Genomic DNA, 21,775 nt, shown 5'->3' with positions numbered 1-21,775 from the left:
CTGAGAATCCAGGCTTGTAAAGGTCGAAAATGCAGTTGACTACAAGGTACTGCAGGTATGTATGAAGTGAGTAGGCCCAGGAGACTCATTGCTTCCCTTATGGAGCAGATTTTCTTCTTTTGAAATATTCAGATTTTGTCTCGCAGATTTTTGACCTTGTCTTGGGGAAGAAGAGTGGATTGGATATAAGAGTCTAGAATAACCCCCAGGAAACCTATTTTTGTCGACGGTTGTAGGTTTGATTTTTCAGTGTTCACTATCCAACCCAGTTTCCTCAGTGTTGACAGAAAAGTGTCTAAGTCTGCCAAAAGGTGGTCTTCGGTGTCGCCGATTAGGAGAAAGTCGTCTAAGTATGGGACTAAGATTAGTCCTTTTTGCCTCAAGAAAGCCACCATTTCGATTACAAGTTTTGTGAAAATCCTGGGTGCAGAGGAAATTCCAAATGGAAGGGCTGTGAATTGATAATGATTATATCAACCCTCTGTGGTCGCTGATGGTGAATCTCAGGAATTTCTGGGAGTTGGCAAAAATTGGAACATGGTAGTAGGCGTCCCTCAGGTACACCGAGCACATTAGGGCATCTTTAATATTAGGGAAATTATTGACCCTAGAGACTCCATCCTGAATTTTCGGTAAGATATGAATATGTTCAGGGATCTTAGATCTATAATCGTACGAAAAGAGCCCCCTTTCTTTCCCACTAGGAATAGATTGGAGTAAAAACCAAGTCCTTGCTCTGAAATTGGAACCCTTATTACCACTTCCATCTTTAAAAGGTCTTGTACACCCTGTCAGATTCTTTCCTGATCGGTCAGAGACCTGAAGATGGACACAATGAACCTGTTTGGGGGGGACTGAAGATAATTCTATTCGGTAACCGGACTTTATAATCTTCCGAGCCCAGGGGTTCGGGGAAATTAATTCCCAAGATGACACAAAATTCTTCAGTCTCCCCCCTACACTGGCGTCATTGTCTATCACTAGGCTTGCTCTGGGAAGTAGGGAAAAAGCCCCTACCTCGGCCCCCCTTGGGGTAGCTCCAGTGTCCCGATTTTCCCTTTCCTCTATATGATCTATCCTGGCCCGAGGAAGAACGAAAGGGATATTTGCTTCTGTATGATCTGTCCTCGGGAAAACCTTTTTTCTTATCTGAGGCTTTTTCCAAGATTTTATCCAGTACTGGCCCGAAAACATACACAGCTTCATTATCCCCCGACCAACACTTAATCCAACGAGCTCGGCGAGCCGCATTGGAGAGGCCCACGTCTTTGGCTGAGAATGTTACAGACTCGGCGGAGGCATCCGCCAAGAAAGCAGTGGCCGATTTTAGCAAGGGAATAGAATTCAAGATCTCCTCTCTAGGGGTTTTATCCCTAATATGATTTTCAAGCTCGCTTAGCCAAAGGCACATGGATCTAGCGACAGATGTTGCAGCGATATTTGATTTAAAGGGCTGCTGCAGCTTGTTTAAACTGATGATCTATCCTCTGGATAGGGTGTCAAATCCCCGCCGATCAGATGCTGATGATCTATCCAGAGGATAGATCAGTTTAAACAAACTGCAGCACCCCTTTAAGATTAAACTTCCCTGCTTCCCATGATTTGCTTAACAGACTGTCAGCTTTTCTGTCCATGGGATTCCATAACTGGGAATGCGTCTTCAAAGGGTAATACTGTCTTCTTATTGACCTTTGCCACTTGCACGTCTATCTTGGGTATCTCATCTAATATCTTAGATTCTGTTGGATCAAAGCCTTGGACACACCCAGACGTTTTTTGGGGTCCGACCATTCCTCCAAAATCATGTCTCTTATGTTTTCATTAAATACACGTGTCTTTTTAACCCTTAGTCCCCAAACATTTCTCCCTGGATGGAAGTTTTTTTTTTTTGCACCTCTTCCACCCCCATAGTGCCCCTTACTGCTTTTAATAATTCTGGCATTTCATCCACAGCTAAATATAACCTTCTATCGCCCTGATAGAATTCCATCTCTGAAGTAATGTCCTCCGCTTCCTAATGCCTCAGAGTCCGAGAATGAGGGTGAAATTCATTTTTGTCAATTGGGGGGGGGGGGGGAAGAGGACCCTTAGGAGTTTTATATCAAAGAGACAAGGAGGATTTAATTTCTTCCTGCATCATAACTCTGAAATCATCCATTAGTGATACAGTCCTTGCATCATTTTTTAGGATGATTATTTGGAAGCCGCTTGAAACATTATATACACTTTGACGGCTTTTTAGGTTTTTTCTGCGCCTCCTTGGAAACCTAAGAGGCGAGAACAGACCAATTATCAGGAGGGGCTACATATATATATATATATATATATATATATATATATATATATATATATATATGATAAGGGAAAGGATTTTAGCAGCTCTCACCTCTGGTCACCTGCATGAAGCGCGGAAAAGGAAGTGGCTTGAACCTAGCCACACTTGATAAGTCCAAGAGCAAAGAGAAAAGTTGATTCCAGCTTCAGCATATAAAAAGTTTTCTTTATTCGGCTTGTAATAAAATCCAACAAAAATGTCACATGGAGAGACACAGAAAGATTGTGACGCGTTTCGGGCTGTGGTATTGAGCCCTTCTTCAAGACAATACAAAAGTGTACTAAAAACAAATACTTTACATACCACACAAAAGGGTTACTCCTCCTTCTTAGTTAATTGAAGACTGTGTTCCAGACCCAGGTGCTCCTAGATTAGGAGATCCTCCCTGGAGCATGTGGGTGGGGACACATTGCTTCACAGAATTACACACTCAAAAAACACATATAAAAATGTTGGTGCACTACATGTACTGCAGAGTTAAATCATGTTTCCTATTCAAACCCTTCGGTATGCAAGTGTCTAGAATGAACATCCAATATGTTTCCCTACTTAGAAGCTTCTGTTTGCGATCGCCTCCTCTGACAGGTGTGGACACCACTTCCACTCCCTGTACAGAAAACGCAGAAATATCGCCCTTGTGAACAGTGGCAAAATGTCTGGTAGCCGCTGAGACATTACGGGACATAAAATGAGGGACATCGCTCAGATGTTTTCTTATACGCACCTTCAGTTCATTAGTGGTACAGCCCACATATTGTAGGTTGCATATTTTACATGTTATGACATAAACTACATGATCTGTTTTACAATTTATATATTGTTTTAGTATGTGTTTTTTGTTATTGGCCATAGATGTAACCTCTTTTGAGATAAGCATGTGTCGACAGCATATACATTTATTGCTGCCGCATTTATAATTCCCGTTTGTTTTAGGCCAGCTGTTCGTTCTGGGAAAATTCTCCCTAAATAGACTGGGGCTGATTTTTTGGCCCACTGTAGGGGCTTTTTTTGCTACACATCTAATCCCTGTTGAAGCTATATTTTTCCATTCTTCATTATAGTTCAAAACATGGAGATGTTTACGTATGATTTTACAAATCTTAAAGTAGTCTCTACTATAGTTAGTAATAAAGGTGATGGGTTTTTCTTTATTGATAGTAGTATCCTTTGTCATAGTATTTTTATGTTCCCTGTCATTTATGTCCCCATCAGCATTTTTGTTCTCATAATCTATGTTCTTACTTTTATATTTTTTTGGAAAAATGAGGGTTTCTCTATCTTTTGATCTGGCAAAATTGATATATTTTTTTTTTTTTGATGAGACATAATTACTTTATGTTCAATAAAAAAATATTACCTACAGCAATCCGGAATCCCTATGGGAGCTAAATACTCACTGTCAATAGCAAATATATATATGGCGTGGTGGGAGAATAATTTCCTTTTTTCTGACAACAATCCCTATAGAGAAGATTTTAAATGGTACGGTCGTTATATCGACGATATGCTGTGGGTGTGGCAGGGGGACACAGAGAGGATAGCTGATTGTATAGAATATCTGAATAATTGTACTACATCAATAAAACTCACCTTTTCTAGCGATCCAGAGAGAATTGTTTTTCTGGATCTATGTCTGGAAGGTGATAATGATACCAGCAGGGTGGTTACATACACACACAGAAAGCCTACAGCTGGTAATACCATTCTCTCTGCCTCCTCCTGCCATCCACCACACGTCCTAAAAAATATCCCCAAGGGAGAAATGATAAGGGCGAAGAGAAATTGCTCTACCCAAGAGCTCTTTGAAAGAGAAGCTAAAAATATTGCAGCCAGATTAAAGGTGAGGGGTTACACCCAAACTAACATCAATAGAGTAATCAATTTTGCCAGATCAAAAGATAGAGAAACCCTAATTTTTCCAAAAAAATATAAAAGTAAGAACATAGATTATGAGAACAAAAATGCTGATGGGGACATAAATGACAGGGAACATAAAAATACTATGACAAAGGATACTACTATCAATAAAGAAAAACCCATCACCTTTATTACTAACTATAGTAGAGACTACTTTAAGATTTGTAAAATCATACGTAAACATCTCCATGTTTTGAACTATAATGAAGAATGGAAAAATATAGCTTCAACAGGGATTAGATGTGTAGCAAAAAAAGCCCCTACAGTGGGCCAAAAAATCAGCCCCAGTCTATTTAGGGAGAATTTTCCCAGAACGAACAGCTGGCCTAAAACAAACGGGAATTATAAATGCGGCAGCAATAAATGTATATGCTGTCGACACATGCTTATCTCAAAAGAGGTTACATCTATGGCCAATAACAAAAAACACATACTAAAACAATATATAAATTGTAAAACAGATCATGTAGTTTATGTCATAACATGTAAAATATGCAACCTACAATATGTGGGCTGTACCACTAATGAACTGAAGGTGCGTATAAGAAAACATCTGAGCGATGTCCCTCATTTTATGTCCCGTAATGTCTCAGCGGCTACCAGACATTTTGCCACTGTTCACAAGGGCGATATTTCTGCGTTTTCTGTACAGGGAGTAGGAGTGGTGTCCACACCTGTCAGAGGAGGCGATCGCAAACAGAAGCTTCTAAGTAGGGAAACATATTGGATGTTCATTCTAGACACTTGCATACCGAAGGGTTTGAATAGGAAACATGATTTAACTCTGCAGTACATGTAGTGCACCAACATTTTTATATGTGTTTTTTGAGTGTGTAATTCTGTGAAGCAATGTGTCCCCACCCACATGCTCCAGGGAGGATCTCCTAATCTAGGAGCACCTGGGTCTGGAACACAGTCTCCAATTAACTAAGAAGGAGGTGTAACCCTTTTGTGTGGTATATAAAGTATTTGTTTTTAGTACACTTTTGTATTGTCTTGAAGAAGGGCTCAATACCACAGCCCGAAACGCGTCACAATCTTTCTGTGTATCTCCATGTGACATTTTTGTTGGATTTTGTTACAAGCCGAATAAAGAAAACTTTTTATATGCTGAAGCTGGAATCAACTTTTCTCTTTGCTCTTGGATATATATATATATATATATATATATATTATATGTCCCAAAAAACTCACAAATGTATTGACAAGAGGAGAGGGGGATCAAATGACTCCCTGACCAGACATAGCGCACTCGACACAGAGTGGACATGAATCATTTCTCCCCACAGGGGAACTTACAGAGAGCAGCGCTGGAATATCTCCTGGTGATCGCAGCTCTGGACCAGACATGCTGCCACACCGCTGCGACTGGCTTCTGCACCTCCATGAGCTCTGCCGCTTAGGACACCGCACCCGTCACTTCCAGAGCTTTCAAAGCGCCGAATGCGCTGGGTGCAGTAACCCGGCTTAACCCTTCAGGGGCAAGGTGGGAGACGTCGCCCCGGAAGCAGGCTCCAGATCAACCGGAGCGAGTCCTCCCAATCCTCCCCCTGCCAAGCGTTAGTACTAGACCGCGGGAGAGCAGGGGGACACCATGATCCAAATATGGTGTAGCGGTAAGCATCTTTATGTCCCTGAACAGGGAGACCTTTCTCCGCCCTGTCCTCTGTAGGGACAGGAAACACTGGTGTTGGTGGTGGGAGGGGGTATTTAAACCTTTCTCTGTTCCTGCCCCTACAGAGGTCAGGGGTCAATCTCCTTGTGAGCAGTCGTGGTGATATGCAAAAAACGTTTGTGTGCGTAGAGGCCTAAGAGATCCATTAGGATGAATAGGATTTTGACACGTTACTTGCTGATCTGTGCCTCATGCACAGCTTAGCAAGTTACTATAACAGTCCTGGGAAGCCTCAGCAGGCCCCAGGCTAAGTCATGGTAACAGATCAGAGCCCCCTGCGATTTCACTGCCACATCCTTCTGCCTAAACTCTGAGATGCCAGAGGGATCACATTGTCAAGAGAATGAGGTACCCCCCGTGTAAACACAGAAAAAGGTGGCCCTATTTTGGAAACTGCAAATGTTTTAGTTTCACAAGATGATTGGGAACTGCTGTTTGGGCACATGGCAGGGTTCATTAGAGAAGGAGCACCATGTGCATTTGAGGCCTAGTTTGGTGATTTATACAGCACTGACTGACAACTGCAGAGGCTCTGCAGTGAAGTAAAAAAATAAAAATTATATATATATTATATATATATATATATACATACATATATACATATATATACATATACATATACATACATACAAAGTACAGACCAAAAGTTTGGACACACCTTCTCATTCAAAGAGTTTTCTTTATTTTCATGACTATGAAGGCATCAAAACTATGAATTAACACATGTGGAATTATATACATAACAAACAAGTGTGAAACAACTGAAAATATGTCATATTCTAGGTTCTTCAAAGTAGCCACCTTTTGCTTTGATTACTGCTTTGCACACTCTTGGCATTCTCGTGATGAGCTTCAAGAGGTAGTCCCCTGAAATGGTCTTCCAACAGTCTTGAAGGAGTTCCCAGAGATGCTTAGCACTTGTTGGCCCTTTTGCCTTCACTCTGTGGTCCAGCTCACCCCAAACCATCTCGATTGGGTTCAGGTCCGGTGACTGTGGAGGCCAGGTCATCTTGCGCAGCACCCCATCACTCTCCTTCATGGTCAAATAGCCCTTACTTTAAAAGTTTTCCCAATTTTTCGGCTGACTGACTGACCTTCATTTCTTAAAGTAATGATGGCCACTCGTTTTTCTTTAGGCTACTTTCACACTAGCGTTCGGAGCGGATCCGTCTGATGTTTCATCAGACGGATCCGCTCCTATAATGCAAACGCTTGCATCCGTTCAGAACGGATCCGTTTGCATAACAGTTTATTTCAGATCTGATTTTTCACTTCGGAAAACTCAGATCCGACAGTATATTCTATACACAGAAGCGTTCCCATGGTGATGGGGACGCTTCAAGTTAGAATATACTGAGAACTGTGTACATGACTGCCCCCTGCTGCCTGGCAGGTGCTTCCAGGCAGCAGGGGGCAGACCCCCCCCCCCCCCCCCCCTCCTGTATTTAACTTATTGGTGGCCAGTGCGGCCCCCCCTCCCTCCCCAGTATTAATTGTAAGCAGTGCGGCCCCCCTCCCTCTATATTCATCGGTGGCCAGTGCGGATATTAAATATGAGCAGTGCGGTCTCCCCCTCCCTCCCTCCCTCCCTCCCCAGTATTAAATATGAGCAGTGCGGTCTCCCCCTCCCTCCCTCCCCAGTATTAAATATGAGCAGTGCGGTCTCCCCCTCCCTCCCTCCCCAGTATTAAATATGAGCAGTGCGGTCTCCCCCTCCCTCCCTCCCCAGTATTAAATATGAGCAGTGCGGCCTCCCCCTCCCTCTATTCATTGGTGGCCAGTGCGGATTCAAAGTATTGTGATCAGTGCGGCCTCTCCTCTCGACCCCCCCCCCCCCCATCATTGGTGGCAGCGGAGAGTACCGATCGGAGTCCCAGTTTAAATCGCTGGGGCTCCGATCGGTTACCATGGCAGCCAAGACGCTATTGCAGTCTTGGCTGCCATGGTTACTTAGCAACAAATAGCAGCATTATACTTACCTGAAGAGCTGCGATCTATGTGACCGGCCGGGAGCTCCTCCTACTGGTAAAGTGACAGGTCTGTGCGGCGCATTGCCTATAGACCTGTCACTTACCAGTAGGAGGAGCTCCCGGCCGGTCACATAGATCGCAGCTCTTCAGGTAAGTATAATGCTGCTATTTGTTGCTAAGTAACCATGGCAGCCAAGACTGCAATAGCGTCTTGGCTGCCATGGTAACCGATCGGAGCCCCAGCGATTTAAACTGGGACTCCGATCGGTACTCTCCGCTGCCACCAATGATGGGGGGGGGGGGGGCGAGAGGAGAGGCCGCACTGATCACAATACTTTGAATCCGCACTGGCCACCAATGAATAGAGGGAGGGGGAGACCGCACTGCTCATATTTAATACTGGGGAGGGAGGGAGGGGGAGACCACACTGCTCATATTTAATACTGGGGAGGGAGGGAGGGGGAGACCGCACTGCTCATATTTAATACTGGGGAGGGAGGGAGGGGGAGACCGCACTGCTCATATTTAATATCCGCACTGGCCACCGATGAATATAGAGGGAGGGGGGCCGCACTGCTTACAATTAATACTGGGGAGGGAGGGGGGGCCCCACTGGCCACCAATAAGTTAAATACAGGAGGGGGGGGGGTCTGCCCCCTGCTGCCTGGCAGCACCTGCCAGGCAGCAGGGGGCAGTCATGTACACAGTTCTCATTATATTCTAACTTGAAGCGTCCCCATCACCATGGGAACGCCTCTGTGTTAGAATATACTGTCGGATTTGAGTTTCACGATGTAACTCAAATCCGATGGTATATTCTAACATAGAGGCGTTCCCATGGTGATGGGGACGCTTCAAGTTAAAATATACCATCGGATTGGAGAAAACTCCGATCTGATGGTATAATCCTGACTTTACATTGAAAGTCAATGGGGGACGGATCCGTTTGAAATTGCACCATATTGTGTCAATGTCAAACGGATCCGTCCCCATTGACTTGCATTGTAAGTCTGGACGGATCCGTTTGGCTCCGCACGGCCAGGCGGACACGAAAACGCTGCAAGCTGCGTTCAGGTGTCCGCCTGCTGAGCGGAGCGGAGGCCAAACGGTGCCAAACTGATGCATTCTGAGCGGATCCGCATCCACTCAGAATGCATTGGGGCAGTACGGATCCGTTCGGGGCCGCTTGTGAGAGCCTTCAAACGGAACTCACAAGCGGAGCCCCGAACGCTAGTGTGAAAGTAGCCTTACTTAGCTGCTTTTTTCTTGCCATAATACAAATTCTAACAGTCTATTCAGTATGACTGTCAGCTGTGTATCCACCTGACTTCTCCTCAACGCAACTGATGGTCCCAACCCCATTTATAAGGCAAGAAATCCCACTTATTAAACCTGACAGGGCACACCTGTGAAGTGAAAACCATTTCAGGGGACTACCTCTTGAAGCTCATCAAGAGAATGCCAAGAGTGTGCAAAGCAGTAATCAAAGCAAAAGGTGGCTACTTTGAAGAACCTAGAATATGACATATTTTCAGTTGTTTCACACTTGTTTGTTATGTATATAATTCCACATGTGTTAATTCATAGTTTTGATGCCTTCAGTGTGAATCTACAATTTTTATAGTCATGAAAATAAAGAATATATATATCACTGGGGGTCTGAGCTGGGGTCTGATTAACATTGGGGATCAATATCTGTGGAAAAATACTCTCTTATTTTCCTGCGTCTTATCGGGCAAAAAAAAACAAACTTTTTAATCATAAAATCTCTTAAAAAAAAAATCTGTATATAAAATCGCCATATAATAACATCCATAACTGTTTTATTTTTCTGTCAACGTAGCTGTGTGTGGGCTTATTTTTTGCAGGACAAGCTGTAATCTTTATTGGTACCATTTTGGCGTACATGTGACTTTTGAACACGTATGTCCTTTTTTTTGTAGGTGACGTGGATAAAAATTTTAATTCTGTCAGTGTTTTTTATTTTTATGGGGTTCATCATATGGCATATAAGGTATGATAACTTTATTTGTATCGACCAGCAGAATATAGTCATACAGTTAATTTTTATATATAAATTTCATGTTTTACTACTTTTGTATCATAAAATCACTTTTTAAATCAAAAATATATATTTTTCTTTGCAATACTATATTTTAAAGGCACACAAGCCACTTACTAAGGTATTGTTATTATATTGCTTTCTTTGCTGGCTGGATTCACCGACTACCCTGCAATCCAGCAGCTGTGGCCATGCTTGCACACTATAGGAAAAAGTATTAGCCTGTGTGCGCTCCCACGGTCACAGCCACCAGAGAGGCCTAGGTTTTTTGGTGTGCTGATTGACTGCAGGGTAGTCGTAACCCCTGGAAACAAGCAGTGAAAAATGAATCAAGCCAGCAAAGAAGTCAATATAGACAATCACAATACATTAGTAAGTGCCTTGTATTAACTTTCTCTACATGATAAATGCCCCTAGCTGAAGTGAGACAACCACTTTAAAGGGGTTGTGTCATCTCAGACAATCGGGGCATATTGCTAGGATATGCCCCCAGTATCTGATATAGGTGGGACAGGCACCTATCTTGTAAACAGAGCTGGCAAAGTCCCAGAGAGCACACCAAGCACGTTCAGCTGACCTCCATTCATTTTTATGGGACCGCCGAAAATAGCCGAGCGCTGGCTCAGCAATTTCCTTGGGACTCATAGAAATGAAGGGGAGCTGTGGCCACGCAAGCGCGGTGCACTCCGAAAAATTTCTGTCACTAGCCACTCAGCTATTTTCAGGGGCCAATAGGAAGGCTTGGTGGTGGCTGTAATTCACAGAAATACAACAGTTTATGACTAGGGATGAGCGAACCCGAACTGTATAGTTCGGGTTCGTACCGAATTTTGGGGTGTCCGTGACACGGACCCGAACCCGAACATTTTCGTAAAAGTCCGGGTTCGGTGTTCGGCGCTTTCTTGGCGCTTTTTGAAAGGCTGCAAAGCAGCCAATCAACAAGCGTCATACTACTTGCCCCAAGAGGCCATCACAGCCTTGCCTACTATTGGCATGGCTGTGATTGGCCAGTGCAGCATGTGACCCAGCCTCTATATAAGCTTGGGTCACGTAGCGCTGCACGTCACTCTGCTGATTCAAGCATAGGGAGAGGTTGCAGCTGCGACGTTAGGGCGAGATTAGGCAGATTAACTCCTCCAAAAGACTTCATTCTGTGATCGATCTGCAGCTGTGGATCATTGAAGTGCTATTATTGACTTGCTCACTTTTTTGAGGCTGCCCAGAGCGTTTTTAGATCACTTTTTTTCTGGGGTGATCGGCGGCCATTTTGTGACTTGTGGTGCGCCAGCACGAGCTATCACCAAGTGTATTTAACCATCGATAGTGTGGTTATTTTGTGCTATATCCTACATCAGCTGCAGGCTGAGCCTGTGTCACCGAAGTGCATTTAACCATCAACAGTGTGGTTATTTTTTTGCCATATATTACATCAGGGGCAAGTTGAGCCTGTCACCCAGCGCCTAAAAAATAGACCTGACATTTCTATTCAACCAAATCTGCACAGTTTTAGCTGGTCAAGTTATTTGTAGTGACCGTCAAAGCAGACTTTTTGTTCTGGGTTGAAAAAGCATTCCCAAATTTGCCATTCTGAAAATAACTAGTTTGTGGTATTTCAGGCCTACTTGAAATCTATCCCAAAAAGAAAATCTTACATTGAAGTTATTGATAGTGTCATTCAGAAAAACCTAAGACACACGCTACCGTGCAGATAGAAGTCTGATTCTGTGATTAAACCTTAACCTGTCACACAGTGCAAAAAAAAAACATGTCTCACATTTCTATTCAATGGTCTGCCGGGTGTTCACTCCAAGGTCATGGAAGTCACGCCTGCGGCCACCCCGTTCTCCGAGGGATATGTCCTGAAATCCAGCTGAAAGCTGCAGAACATCAGTCGGAGGTCTCTCCACTACTGGCGGGCCTCTCTGGCGCCCTCTTCCCACAAGCAAAGGCTCGGCTGGTGGCTGCTGGGGTCTTTCAATGCGTCTAGGTTCTTGAGCCTCTTGCTCCTGTCCAGGCTGTCCTTGGCTGGGCTGCCCCCTGGCACGTGCTCTTCCGCGGGCTCTGGCTCGTCCACTCATCTTCTATTCCTGAGAGGATATAAACCGCTAATAAGGTCAATCTGCCGCCTAGCAGCTCCGCCGTGGCACAATCACCTCAGAACTCGCACACTGGTGACTTTAGGTATCTTCACTGGTCACTTTGAGCAGAATGATGACATCCGAGTCACGGCACCAAATGTAACCCTCTTTTCCTTGCACCATCTGCGACACCTCCAGCTTTCACACTCACTCGGTCACCAGCTCCTCCAGGCATAAACTCTAAGTGGACTCTAAGGGACGACACTCAGGTCTTCTGTGGTTTAAAGCTTTATTGAGGTGTAGTGCACTTGGCTGGAGCCTGTAATACAACAGGGAAACACTGCCACTATGTGGTATACAGCCAGGTCACCAGGACCTCTCTCCTCTGTCTGGGTGCCGGGGCCTAAATGTGTGACAGTGGCCTGTTCCAGTGGTGGGTGACGTGATGCCTGATTCTCTGCTATGACATGAAGACTGATTCTGCGCTGACATAAGGCCAGATTCTCTGTTACGGGACCTCTCTCCTCTGCCTGGGCCTAAATGTGTGACAGTGGCCTGTTCCAGTGGTGGGTGACGCGAAGCCTGATTCTCTGCTATGACATGAATACAGATTCTGCGCTGACATGAAGCCTGAATCTCTGTTATGGGACCTCTCTCCTCTGCCTGGGTACATGGGCCTAAATATGTGACAGTGGCCTGTTCCAGTGGTGGGTGACGTGAAGCCTGATTCTCTGCTATGACATGAAGATTGATTCTGTGCTGACATGAAGCCAGATTCTCTGCTATGGCATGAAGAGACTGATTCTCTGCTGACATGAAGCCAGATTCTTTGCTATGGCATGAAGAGACTGATTCTCTGCTGACGTGAAGCCAGATTCTCTGCTATGGGACCTCTGTCCAATTGATATTGGTTCATTTTTATTTTTTTAATTTTAATTCATTTCCCTGTCCACATTTGTTTGCAGGGGATTTACCTACATGTTGCTGCCTTTTGCAGCCCTCTAGCTCTTTCCTGGGCTGTTTTACAGCCTTTTTAGTGCCCAAAAGTTCGGGTCCCCATTGACTTCAATGGGGTTCGGGTTCGGGACGAAGTTCGGTTCGGGTTCGGATCCCGAACCCGAACATTTCCGGGAAGTTCGGCCGAACTTCTCGAACCCGAACATCCAGGTGTTCGCTCAACTCTATTTATGACCATATATGGGTTATGGGTAGAGTTGAGCGAACACCTGGATGTTCGGGTTCGAGAAGTTCGGCCGAACTTCCCGGAAATGTTCGGGTTCGGGATCCGAACCGAACTTCGTCCCGAACCCGAACCCCATTGAAGTCAATGGGGACCCAAACTTTTGGGCACTAAAAAGGCTGTAAAACAGCCCAGGAAAGAGCTAGAGGGCTGCAAAAGGCAGCAACATGTAGGTAAATCCCCTGCAAACAAATGTAAACAGGGAAATGAATTAAAATTAAAAAAATAAAAATGAACCAATATCAATTGGACAGAGGTCCCATAGCAGAGAATCTGGCTTCACGTCAGCAGAGAATCAGTCTCTTCATGCCATAGCAAAGAATCTGGCTTCGTGTCAGCAGAGAATCAGTCTCTTCATGCCATAGCAGAGAATCTGGCTTCATGTCAGCGCAGAATCAGTCTTCATGTCATAGCAGAGAATCAGGCTTCACGTCACCCACCACTGGAACAGGCCACTGTCACACATTTAGGCCCCGGCACCCAGACAGAGGAGAGCGGTCCCGTAACAGAGAATCTGGCCTTATGTCAGCGCAGAATGAGTCTTCATGTCATAGCAGAGAATCAGGCATCACGTCACCCACCACTGGAACAGGCCACTGTCACACATTTAGGCCCAGGCACCCAGGCAGAGGAGAGAGGTCCCGTAACAGAGAATCTGGCCTTATGTCAGCGCAGAATCAGTCTTCATGTCATAGCAGAGAATCAGGCATCACGTCACCCACCACTGGAACAGGCCACTGTCACACATTTAGGCCCCGGCACCCAGACAGAGGAGAGAGGTCCTGGTGACCTGGCTGTATACCACATAGTGGCAGTGTTTCCCTGTTGTATTACAGGCTCCAGCCAAGTGCACTACACCTCAATAAAGATTTAAACCACAGAAGACCTGAGTGTCGTCCCTTAGAGTTCACTTAGAGTTTATGCCTGGAGGAGCTGGTGACCGAGTGAGTGTGAAAGCTGGAGGTGTTGCAGATGGTGCAAGGAAAAGAGGGTTACATTTGGTGCCGTGACTCAGATGTCATCATTCTGCTCAAAGTGACCAGTGAAGATACCTAAAGTCACCAGTGTGCGAGTTCTGAGGTGATTGTGCCACGGCGGAGCTGCTAGGCGGCAGATTGACCTTATTAGCGGTTTATATCCTCTCAGGAATAGAAGATGAGTGGACGAGCCAGAGCCCGCGGAAGAGCACGTGCCAGGGGGCAGCCCAGCCAAGGACAGCCTGGACAGGAGCAAGAGGCTCAAGAACCTAGACGCATTGAAAGACCCCAGCAGCCACCAGCCGAGCCTTTGCTTGTGGGAAGAGGGCGCCAGAGAGGCCCGCCAGTAGTGGAGAGACCTCCGACTGATGTTCTGCAGCTTTCAGCTGGATTTCAGGACATATCCCTCGGAGAACGGGGTGGCCGCAGGCGTGACTTCCATGACCTTGGAGTGAACACCCGGCAGACCATTGAATAGAAATGTGAGACATGTTTTTTTTTTGCACTGTGTGACAGGTTAAGGTTTAATCACAGAATCAGACTTCTATCTGCACGGTAGCGTGTGTCTTAGGTTTTTCTGAATGACACTATCAATAACTTCAATGTAAGATTTTCTTTTTGGGATAGATTTCAAGTAGGCCTGAAATACCACAAACTAGTTATTTTCAGAATGGCAAATTTGGGAATGCTTTTTCAACCCAGAACAAAAAGTCTGCTTTGACGGTCACTACAAATAACTTGACCAGCTAAAACTGTGCAGATTTGGTTGAATAGAAATGTCAGGTCTATTTTTTAGGCGCTGGGTGACAGGCTCAACTTGCCCCTGATGTAATATATGGCCAAAAAATAACCACACTGTTGATGGTTAAATGCACTTGGGTGACACAGGCTCAGCCTGCAGCTGATGTAGTATATGGCCAAAAAATAACCAGACTGTTGATGGTTAAATGCACTTCGGTGACACAGGCTCAGCCTGCAGCTGATGTAGGATATAGCACAAAATAACCACACTATCGATGGTTAAATACACTTGGTGATAGCTCGTGCTGGCGCACCACAAGTCACAAAATGGCCGCCGATCACCCCAGAAAAAAAGTGATCTAAAAACGCTCTGGGCAGCCTCAAAAAAGTGAGCAAGTCAATAATAGCACTTCAATGATCCACAGCTGCAGATCGATCACAGAATGAAGTCTTTTGGAGGAGTTAATCTGCCTAATCTCGCCCTAACGTCGCAGCTGCAACCTCTCCCTATGCTTGAATCAGCAGAGTGACGTGCAGCGCTACGTGACCCAAGCTTATATAGAGGCTGGGTCACATGCTGCACTGGCCAATCACAGCCATGCCAATAGTAGGCAAGGCTGTGATGGCCTCTTGGGGCAAGTAGTATGACGCTTGTTGATTGGCTGCTTTGCAGCCTTTCAAAAAGCACCAAGAAAGCGCCGAACACCGAACCCGAACTTTTACGAAACTATACAGTTCGGGTTCGCTCATCCCTAGTTATGGGCACACGGCAAGGCTCAGAAGGGAAGGAGTCCATATGGTTTTGGAGGGCAGATTTTGCTGGAATGGTTTTCGAGTGCCATGTCACGTTTGAAGAGATACTGAGGTACCCCTACAGTGGAAACCCCAAAAGGGTTAGTCCATTTTGGAAACTACCTCTCTTTTGAGGGGGTGTAGTAAGTGCTCTGATCCCACAGAATTTAGAAACGTGGCTGTGAAAATTAAAAATAATTTTTTTTTCAACTAAAATGTTTCTTTAGCCCCAGATGTTTTATTTTCACAAGGGGTAACGAGAAAAAAAAAAAAAAAAGCACCCTACACAGTTTGTTACCCATTTTTTCCTGAATACGGCAACACTTCATATGTGCTGAATGGGCACACAGAAGTACTCAGAAGAGGGGGGGCACTATATGGCTTTTGGAGGGCAGATTTCACTGGAATAATTTTCAATCATGTCTCATTTGAAGACGCCCTAATGCATCACTACAGTAGAAACACCCAACAAGTAGGGGTGTAGTGAACACATTGGTGTTTAAAAATTTTTTGAAACACTTGGCCATGAAAATTTCGATTTAGGTCCAATTTTTTCATTATCACAAGGGGGTAATAGGAGAAAAAGTACCCCACAATGTTTTACCCATTTCCTCCTGAATACAGCAATAACTTATATGTGGTAATAAACTGCTGTATGTGCAGACGGCAGAGCTCAGAAAGAAGGAAGAACCATATGGAGCGCAGATTTCACTGGAATAATTTTTTAGAGACTATGAGGTACCCCTAGAATGGAAACCCCCAAAAGTGACCCCATTTCAGAAGACTACCCCACAAGGAATTTGGGGGTCAGAGAGGGAGCCACAGTCAGTATTCTAAAGCGAAAAATAAGGTAATGATAAACTCAAGATAAGCTGTTCTGCCAAACATCCCCAATTACTCCAACACCACAACTATCCTAGATTAGTCATATCTATAAAAAAAAACATTGTAGATCTGTAGGAATATCAAATAAAATTTTCCTGCAGGTCAAATACTGTAATCCATAGCACTTGATGCATGTCTTGAGACTCCTCACCTTTATTCCAAGGTCATGTTTAATGACCTCTTGGACTAAGACATCAGCCAACGTTTTAAAATCTGTAAGGAACTTCTTGTTTTTCTCCTCTTCTTTTTTTTCTTCAATTAAGAGCTGGAATAGGGCTTCTTCTTGCCGACATGCTCGAGCAATGCATGCCCCCTTCTCAGAAGCACATAACAATTCTTTGAGGATTTCAGACATCTTTCAGACTGTCCAGTACACTATCAAAATAAGACACAGGCAATTTATCATTACAAGGTGGAAGCATTAAAACTAATGTCAATCTTACAATCTAAAAGTTGTTATACTGTATTTGTGAAAAATTTTATAACGACTGTTTCACTCCCTCAAGATACAGGCGATAAGTACCTCCTCTGAGTTACTACCATAACAAATATTTTTACTATAACCAATTAAAATTAAAGGGCTTGTCTAGATCTAAAATATTAAATTGTCCTGTCCTCCAGACAGGTCTTCAGTATCAAAGATTGCAGTGGGTCTGACTCCCAGCACCGCTGCTAATCAGCTTAGGCTACTTTCACACTGCCGTTTTGGCTTTCCGTTTGTGAGATCGGTCATGGGCTCTCACAAGCGGTCCAAAACGGATCAGTTTTGCCCTAAAGTATTCTGAATGGAAAAGGATCCGCTCAAAATGCATCACAATGTAAGTCAATGCGGTCGGATCCGATTTCTATGACACAATCTGGCACAATAGAAAATTGATCCGTCCTCCATTGACTTTCAATGGTGTTCAAGATGGATCTGTCTTGTCTATTTTAAAGATAATGCAAACCAATCCGTTCTGAACGGAAGGAGACTGTTGTATTATCTGAACGGATCCGTCTATGCAGATCCATGATGGATCCACACCAAACGCGAGTGTGAAAGTAGCCTTATGGAAAGGGCCCCAGCTCTCAGGAGAGTGCTGTGGCCTCTTCCTCAACCTGTCACTACCAGAGCTTTGGGACGTTCTCACAGCTCTGTTTCTCCACCCCTGTGATGATGTCACTACTAGAGCTGGGAGGAGTTCTCACTGCTCTGTTTACTTTTGGTTTCCTTCCTCCCAGCTGTTCCTCATGCGTTTGATTTCCCTCTCTTTATATCACCCCTCCTCCTATTGTAGGGCGTGGATTATAGTTCTCATTTCAGTTGTAGCTCTTGCTTTAGTATCTTCACTTGTAGCTATCAGTTCACTGGACCTGTGTTCTGCTGCAGCAAGCACTCCGGATATTGCCAGCTGTCCTTGGATCCGTCTTCTCTGCGGCTGCAACACCTTCAGCTAAGTGTACAGACATTGTTGTGTACCTGATTATTTTCTGACTGGATCTGAGGTGGCCACGGTTCCCTCCATATACTGAGTAGGGCACCGGTGGCCGTGCCCCTTCCACTATTGTAGGGGTTACAGTGGTCAACAGTCTTAGGCACGTGGGCATGCCTCGTTCCGCCATTTGGATCCGGGCATGTGCTTTAGCAGCATAGGGAGAGCTTTGAGGGTCTGACAGGGGTCACCCTTTATCCTCCCTAGTTTGGGTCCGGTCAGTAGCTCTTTTACTGTGTATACTATTGTTGCTCACATACAGCCGTGACATTATAATCCACCAAAACCGTCCTTTTTTGACATGGATCCGGAGCTTTCTGGCCTGGTTGACCGCATGCAGGGTCTTTCTTTGGAAGTAGCGGATCTCCGTCAATCTATGACTCAGCTTCAAGCATTGGGCTCTGCTCCGGCTCATGGAGTCTGTTGCGAGCCAAAGGTCTCACTTCCGGAAACGTTCTCCGGGGGCAGTGAGAATTTTGTTCGCTTCAGAGAGGCATGCAAACTCCATTTTTGCTTGTGTCCCCACTCCTCTGGTAAGGAGGAGCAGAGGGTGAGGATTGTCATCTCCCTGCTCAGGGGTAATGCTCAGACTTGGGCTTTTTCGCTGCCATCAGGGGATCCTTCCCTTCGATCCGTGGAAAGATTTTTTGTGGCCCTGGGGCAGATTTATGATGACCCGGATCGTGTTGCTCTGGCCGAATCTAACTTACGTGTTTTATGCCAGAACAAACTGTCTGCGGAGCTTTATTGTTCTGAATTTCGGAGATGGGCAGCTGATTCGGGTTGGAATGATGCTGCACTCCGGAGTCAGTTCTGTCATGGTCTCTCAGAGAGATTGAAAGATGCGTTTGCTTTCCATGAGAGACCAACGTCCTTAGAATCTGCCATGTCATTGGCGGTACGCCTTGACAGGCGTCTAAGAGAAAGAAACGAGACCTCTCTGTCCAGCCATTGTCAGTCTAGGGGCAGTGGTGCGGACTCATTCAGTGTGCAGGGGCCTTATCCTGTCTCGCTCCCCTCTGAGGAGGAGCCCATGCAGCTAGGTCGACTTGCCCCTGATAAAAGAGGATTTAGTCCTCAGAGTATGGTGTGTTTTTGTTGTGGGGGCATAGGTCATTTGGCAAATGTTTGTCCGTCTAGGAGATTCTTGAACTGTACTAAGAGCGATAATAATAGAAAAACCTCAAAAGGTAAATCATCAAATTCTACTTCATCTGCTACTTTGGGCAAAGTTGATGTAGGAATTGATGCTTTTCCTCTGACCTGCAGTTCCCGTTTTCTCCTGTCTGCCAGGGTGGCGCTAGAGAGCAAAGTCATTTCTGGTGAGATTTTTGTCGATAGTGGAGCGGCCGTCAATCTTATTGACACTCAATTTGTAGCCATGCATGGTTTTCAGGTTTGCACATTAGAAAAGGATATACCTGTTTTTGCTATTGACTCCACTCTCACAGAGATCTCTGAAGGGCATTGTTCACAATATCCGGTTGGCTGTGGGTGACACTCATGTGGAGGATATATCTTGTTTTGTCCTTAACGGATTGCCTTCTCCTCTAGTTTTGGGGTTACCCTGGCTCACTAGACATAACCCCACTATTGATTGGCAAGGAAGGCAAATAAATGAGTGGAGTGACTTTTGTAGAGAGAATTGTCTCACAGCGACATTTGCAGAGGTGTCTACTAAAACTGTGCCATCATTTCTCTCTGATTTCTCGGACGTGTTTTCCGAGAGCGGTGTTCAGGAGCTACCTCCTCACCGGGAGTTTGACTGTCCCATTAACCTCATTCCCGGCGCCAAGCTGCCAAAAGCACGCCTCTACAATCTCTCACAACCGGAAAGAATCGCAATGCGAACTTATATCTCCAAGAGTCTCGAGAAGGGGCATATTCGTCCCTCAAAGTCACCTGTGGCCGCAGGTTTTTTTTTTGTTAAAAAAAAAGATGGCTCTCTGAGACCTTGCCTAGATTTTAGGGAGCTGAACCGTATCACGATTCGCGATCCCTATCCCCTTCCTCTGATCCCAGACCTCTTCAACCAAATTGTTGGGGCCAAGGTGTTTTCCAAATTGGATTTGAGAGGCGCGTACAACCTGGTCAGGGTCAGAGAGGGGGATGAATGGAAAACGGCCTTTAATACCCCTAACGGGCATTTCGAGAATCTCGTTATGCCTTTCGGCCTGATGAATGCTCCGGCCGTCTTTCAGCATTTTGTTAATAGTATTTTCTACCATTTAATGGGGAAATTTGTATTGGTGTATCTTGATGATATTTTGATTTTTTTCCCCTGATGTTCAGACCCATCAGGATCATCTTTTTCAGGTTCTGCAGATTCTGCGGGAAAATAAATTGTACGCCAAGCTGGAGAAATGTCTTTTTATGGTATCGGAGATTAAATTTCTGGGTTTTCTCCTCTCTGCTTCTGGTTTTCGCATGGATCCGGAGAAGGTCCGTGCTGTACTTGAGTGGGAGCTTCCTGAGAATCAGAAGGCATTGATGCGCTTTCTGGGTTTTGCAAACTATTACAGAAAGTTCATTTTGAATTATTACTCTGTTGTCAAACCCCTTACTGACATGACAAAAAAGGGGGCGGATTTTTCCTCTTGGTCGGAGGCGCTTGCAGCCTTTTCTAAGATTAAAGAGAGTTTTGCGTCTGCTCCCGTCTTGGTGCATCCCGATGTTTCCTTACCTTTTATTGTTGAGGTGGATGCTTCCGAGGTGGGTGTGGGTGTGGTTTTGTCCCAGGGCCCTTCTCCTGCCAAATGGCGACCCTGTGCCTTTTTCTCTAAAAAACTCTCCCCGGCAGAGAGAAACTATGATGTGGGAGATAGGGAGTTGTTGGCCATCAAGTTGGCTTTCGAGGAATGGCGCCATTGGTTGGAGGGGGCCAGGCACCCTATCACCGTTTTTACCGACCATAAGAATCTGGCATACTTGGAGTCGGCCAGGCGTATGAATCCGAGACAGGCCAGATGGTCTCTGTTCTTCTCCAGATTCAATTTTGTTGTTACATTCCGACCTGGGATAAAAAATGTGAAGGCTGATGCTCTCTCTCGCTGTTTTCTGGGAGGAGGAAACTCCGAGGACCCGGGTCCCATTTTGACGGAGGGGGTAGTTGTTTCTGCTCTATATTCGGATTTGGAGGCCGAGGTCCAGGCTGCCCAGACTGAGGCACCTGCCCGTTGTCCTTCTGGGAAGTTGTTCGTGCCTCCTGAGCTACGTCACAAACTCTTTAAGGAGCATCATGATACGGTTCTTGCTGGTCACCCCGGGAGTAGAGCCACGGTAGATCTCATTGCTCGGAGATTTTGGTGGCCGGCTCTTCGTAAGTCGGTGGAGGGTTTTGTGGCTGCTTGTGAGACGTGTGCTCGCGCTAAGGTCCCTCGTTCACGGCCTTCAGGTTCCCTTCTCCCGTTACCCATACCTTCCCATCCTTGGACACACCTGTCCATGGACTTTATCACGGATCTTCCTCGTTCCTCGGGGAAGTCGGTGATCCTGGTGGTGGTGGACCGTTTTAGCAAGATGGCTCATTTCGTACCTTTCCCTGGTTTACCCAATGCTAAAACGTTGGCGCAAGCTTTTGTCGACCATATTGTTAAATTGCACGGCATTCCCTCTGATATTGTTTCCGATA

At 45.3% G+C, this 21,775-nt stretch overlaps 1 protein-coding gene across 2 annotated transcripts in view; it reads right to left on the bottom strand.

The window, feature by feature from the left end:
* The window catches only part of INPP1 (inositol polyphosphate-1-phosphatase), a 272,313-nt gene that overhangs the window by 183,416 nt on the left and 67,122 nt on the right, over positions 1 to 21,775 (bottom strand). For both annotated transcript variants that reach the window (XM_040440671.1, XM_040440672.1), the window contains exon 2: positions 16,824 to 17,047. In XM_040440671.1, the coding sequence (XP_040296605.1) occupies positions 16,824 to 17,027 (204 nt within the window). In that variant the 5' untranslated portion in view covers positions 17,028 to 17,047. The remainder of the gene's footprint in view (positions 1 to 16,823; positions 17,048 to 21,775) is intronic.

The sequence above is a fragment of the Bufo bufo genome, chromosome 7 (assembly GCF_905171765.1).
Source record: "Bufo bufo chromosome 7, aBufBuf1.1, whole genome shotgun sequence".
In the NCBI taxonomy this organism is placed as follows: domain Eukaryota; kingdom Metazoa; phylum Chordata; class Amphibia; order Anura; family Bufonidae; genus Bufo; species Bufo bufo.
Note: the sequence above shows the minus strand (reverse complement) of the source record. Positions and strands in the feature narration are given on the sequence as shown.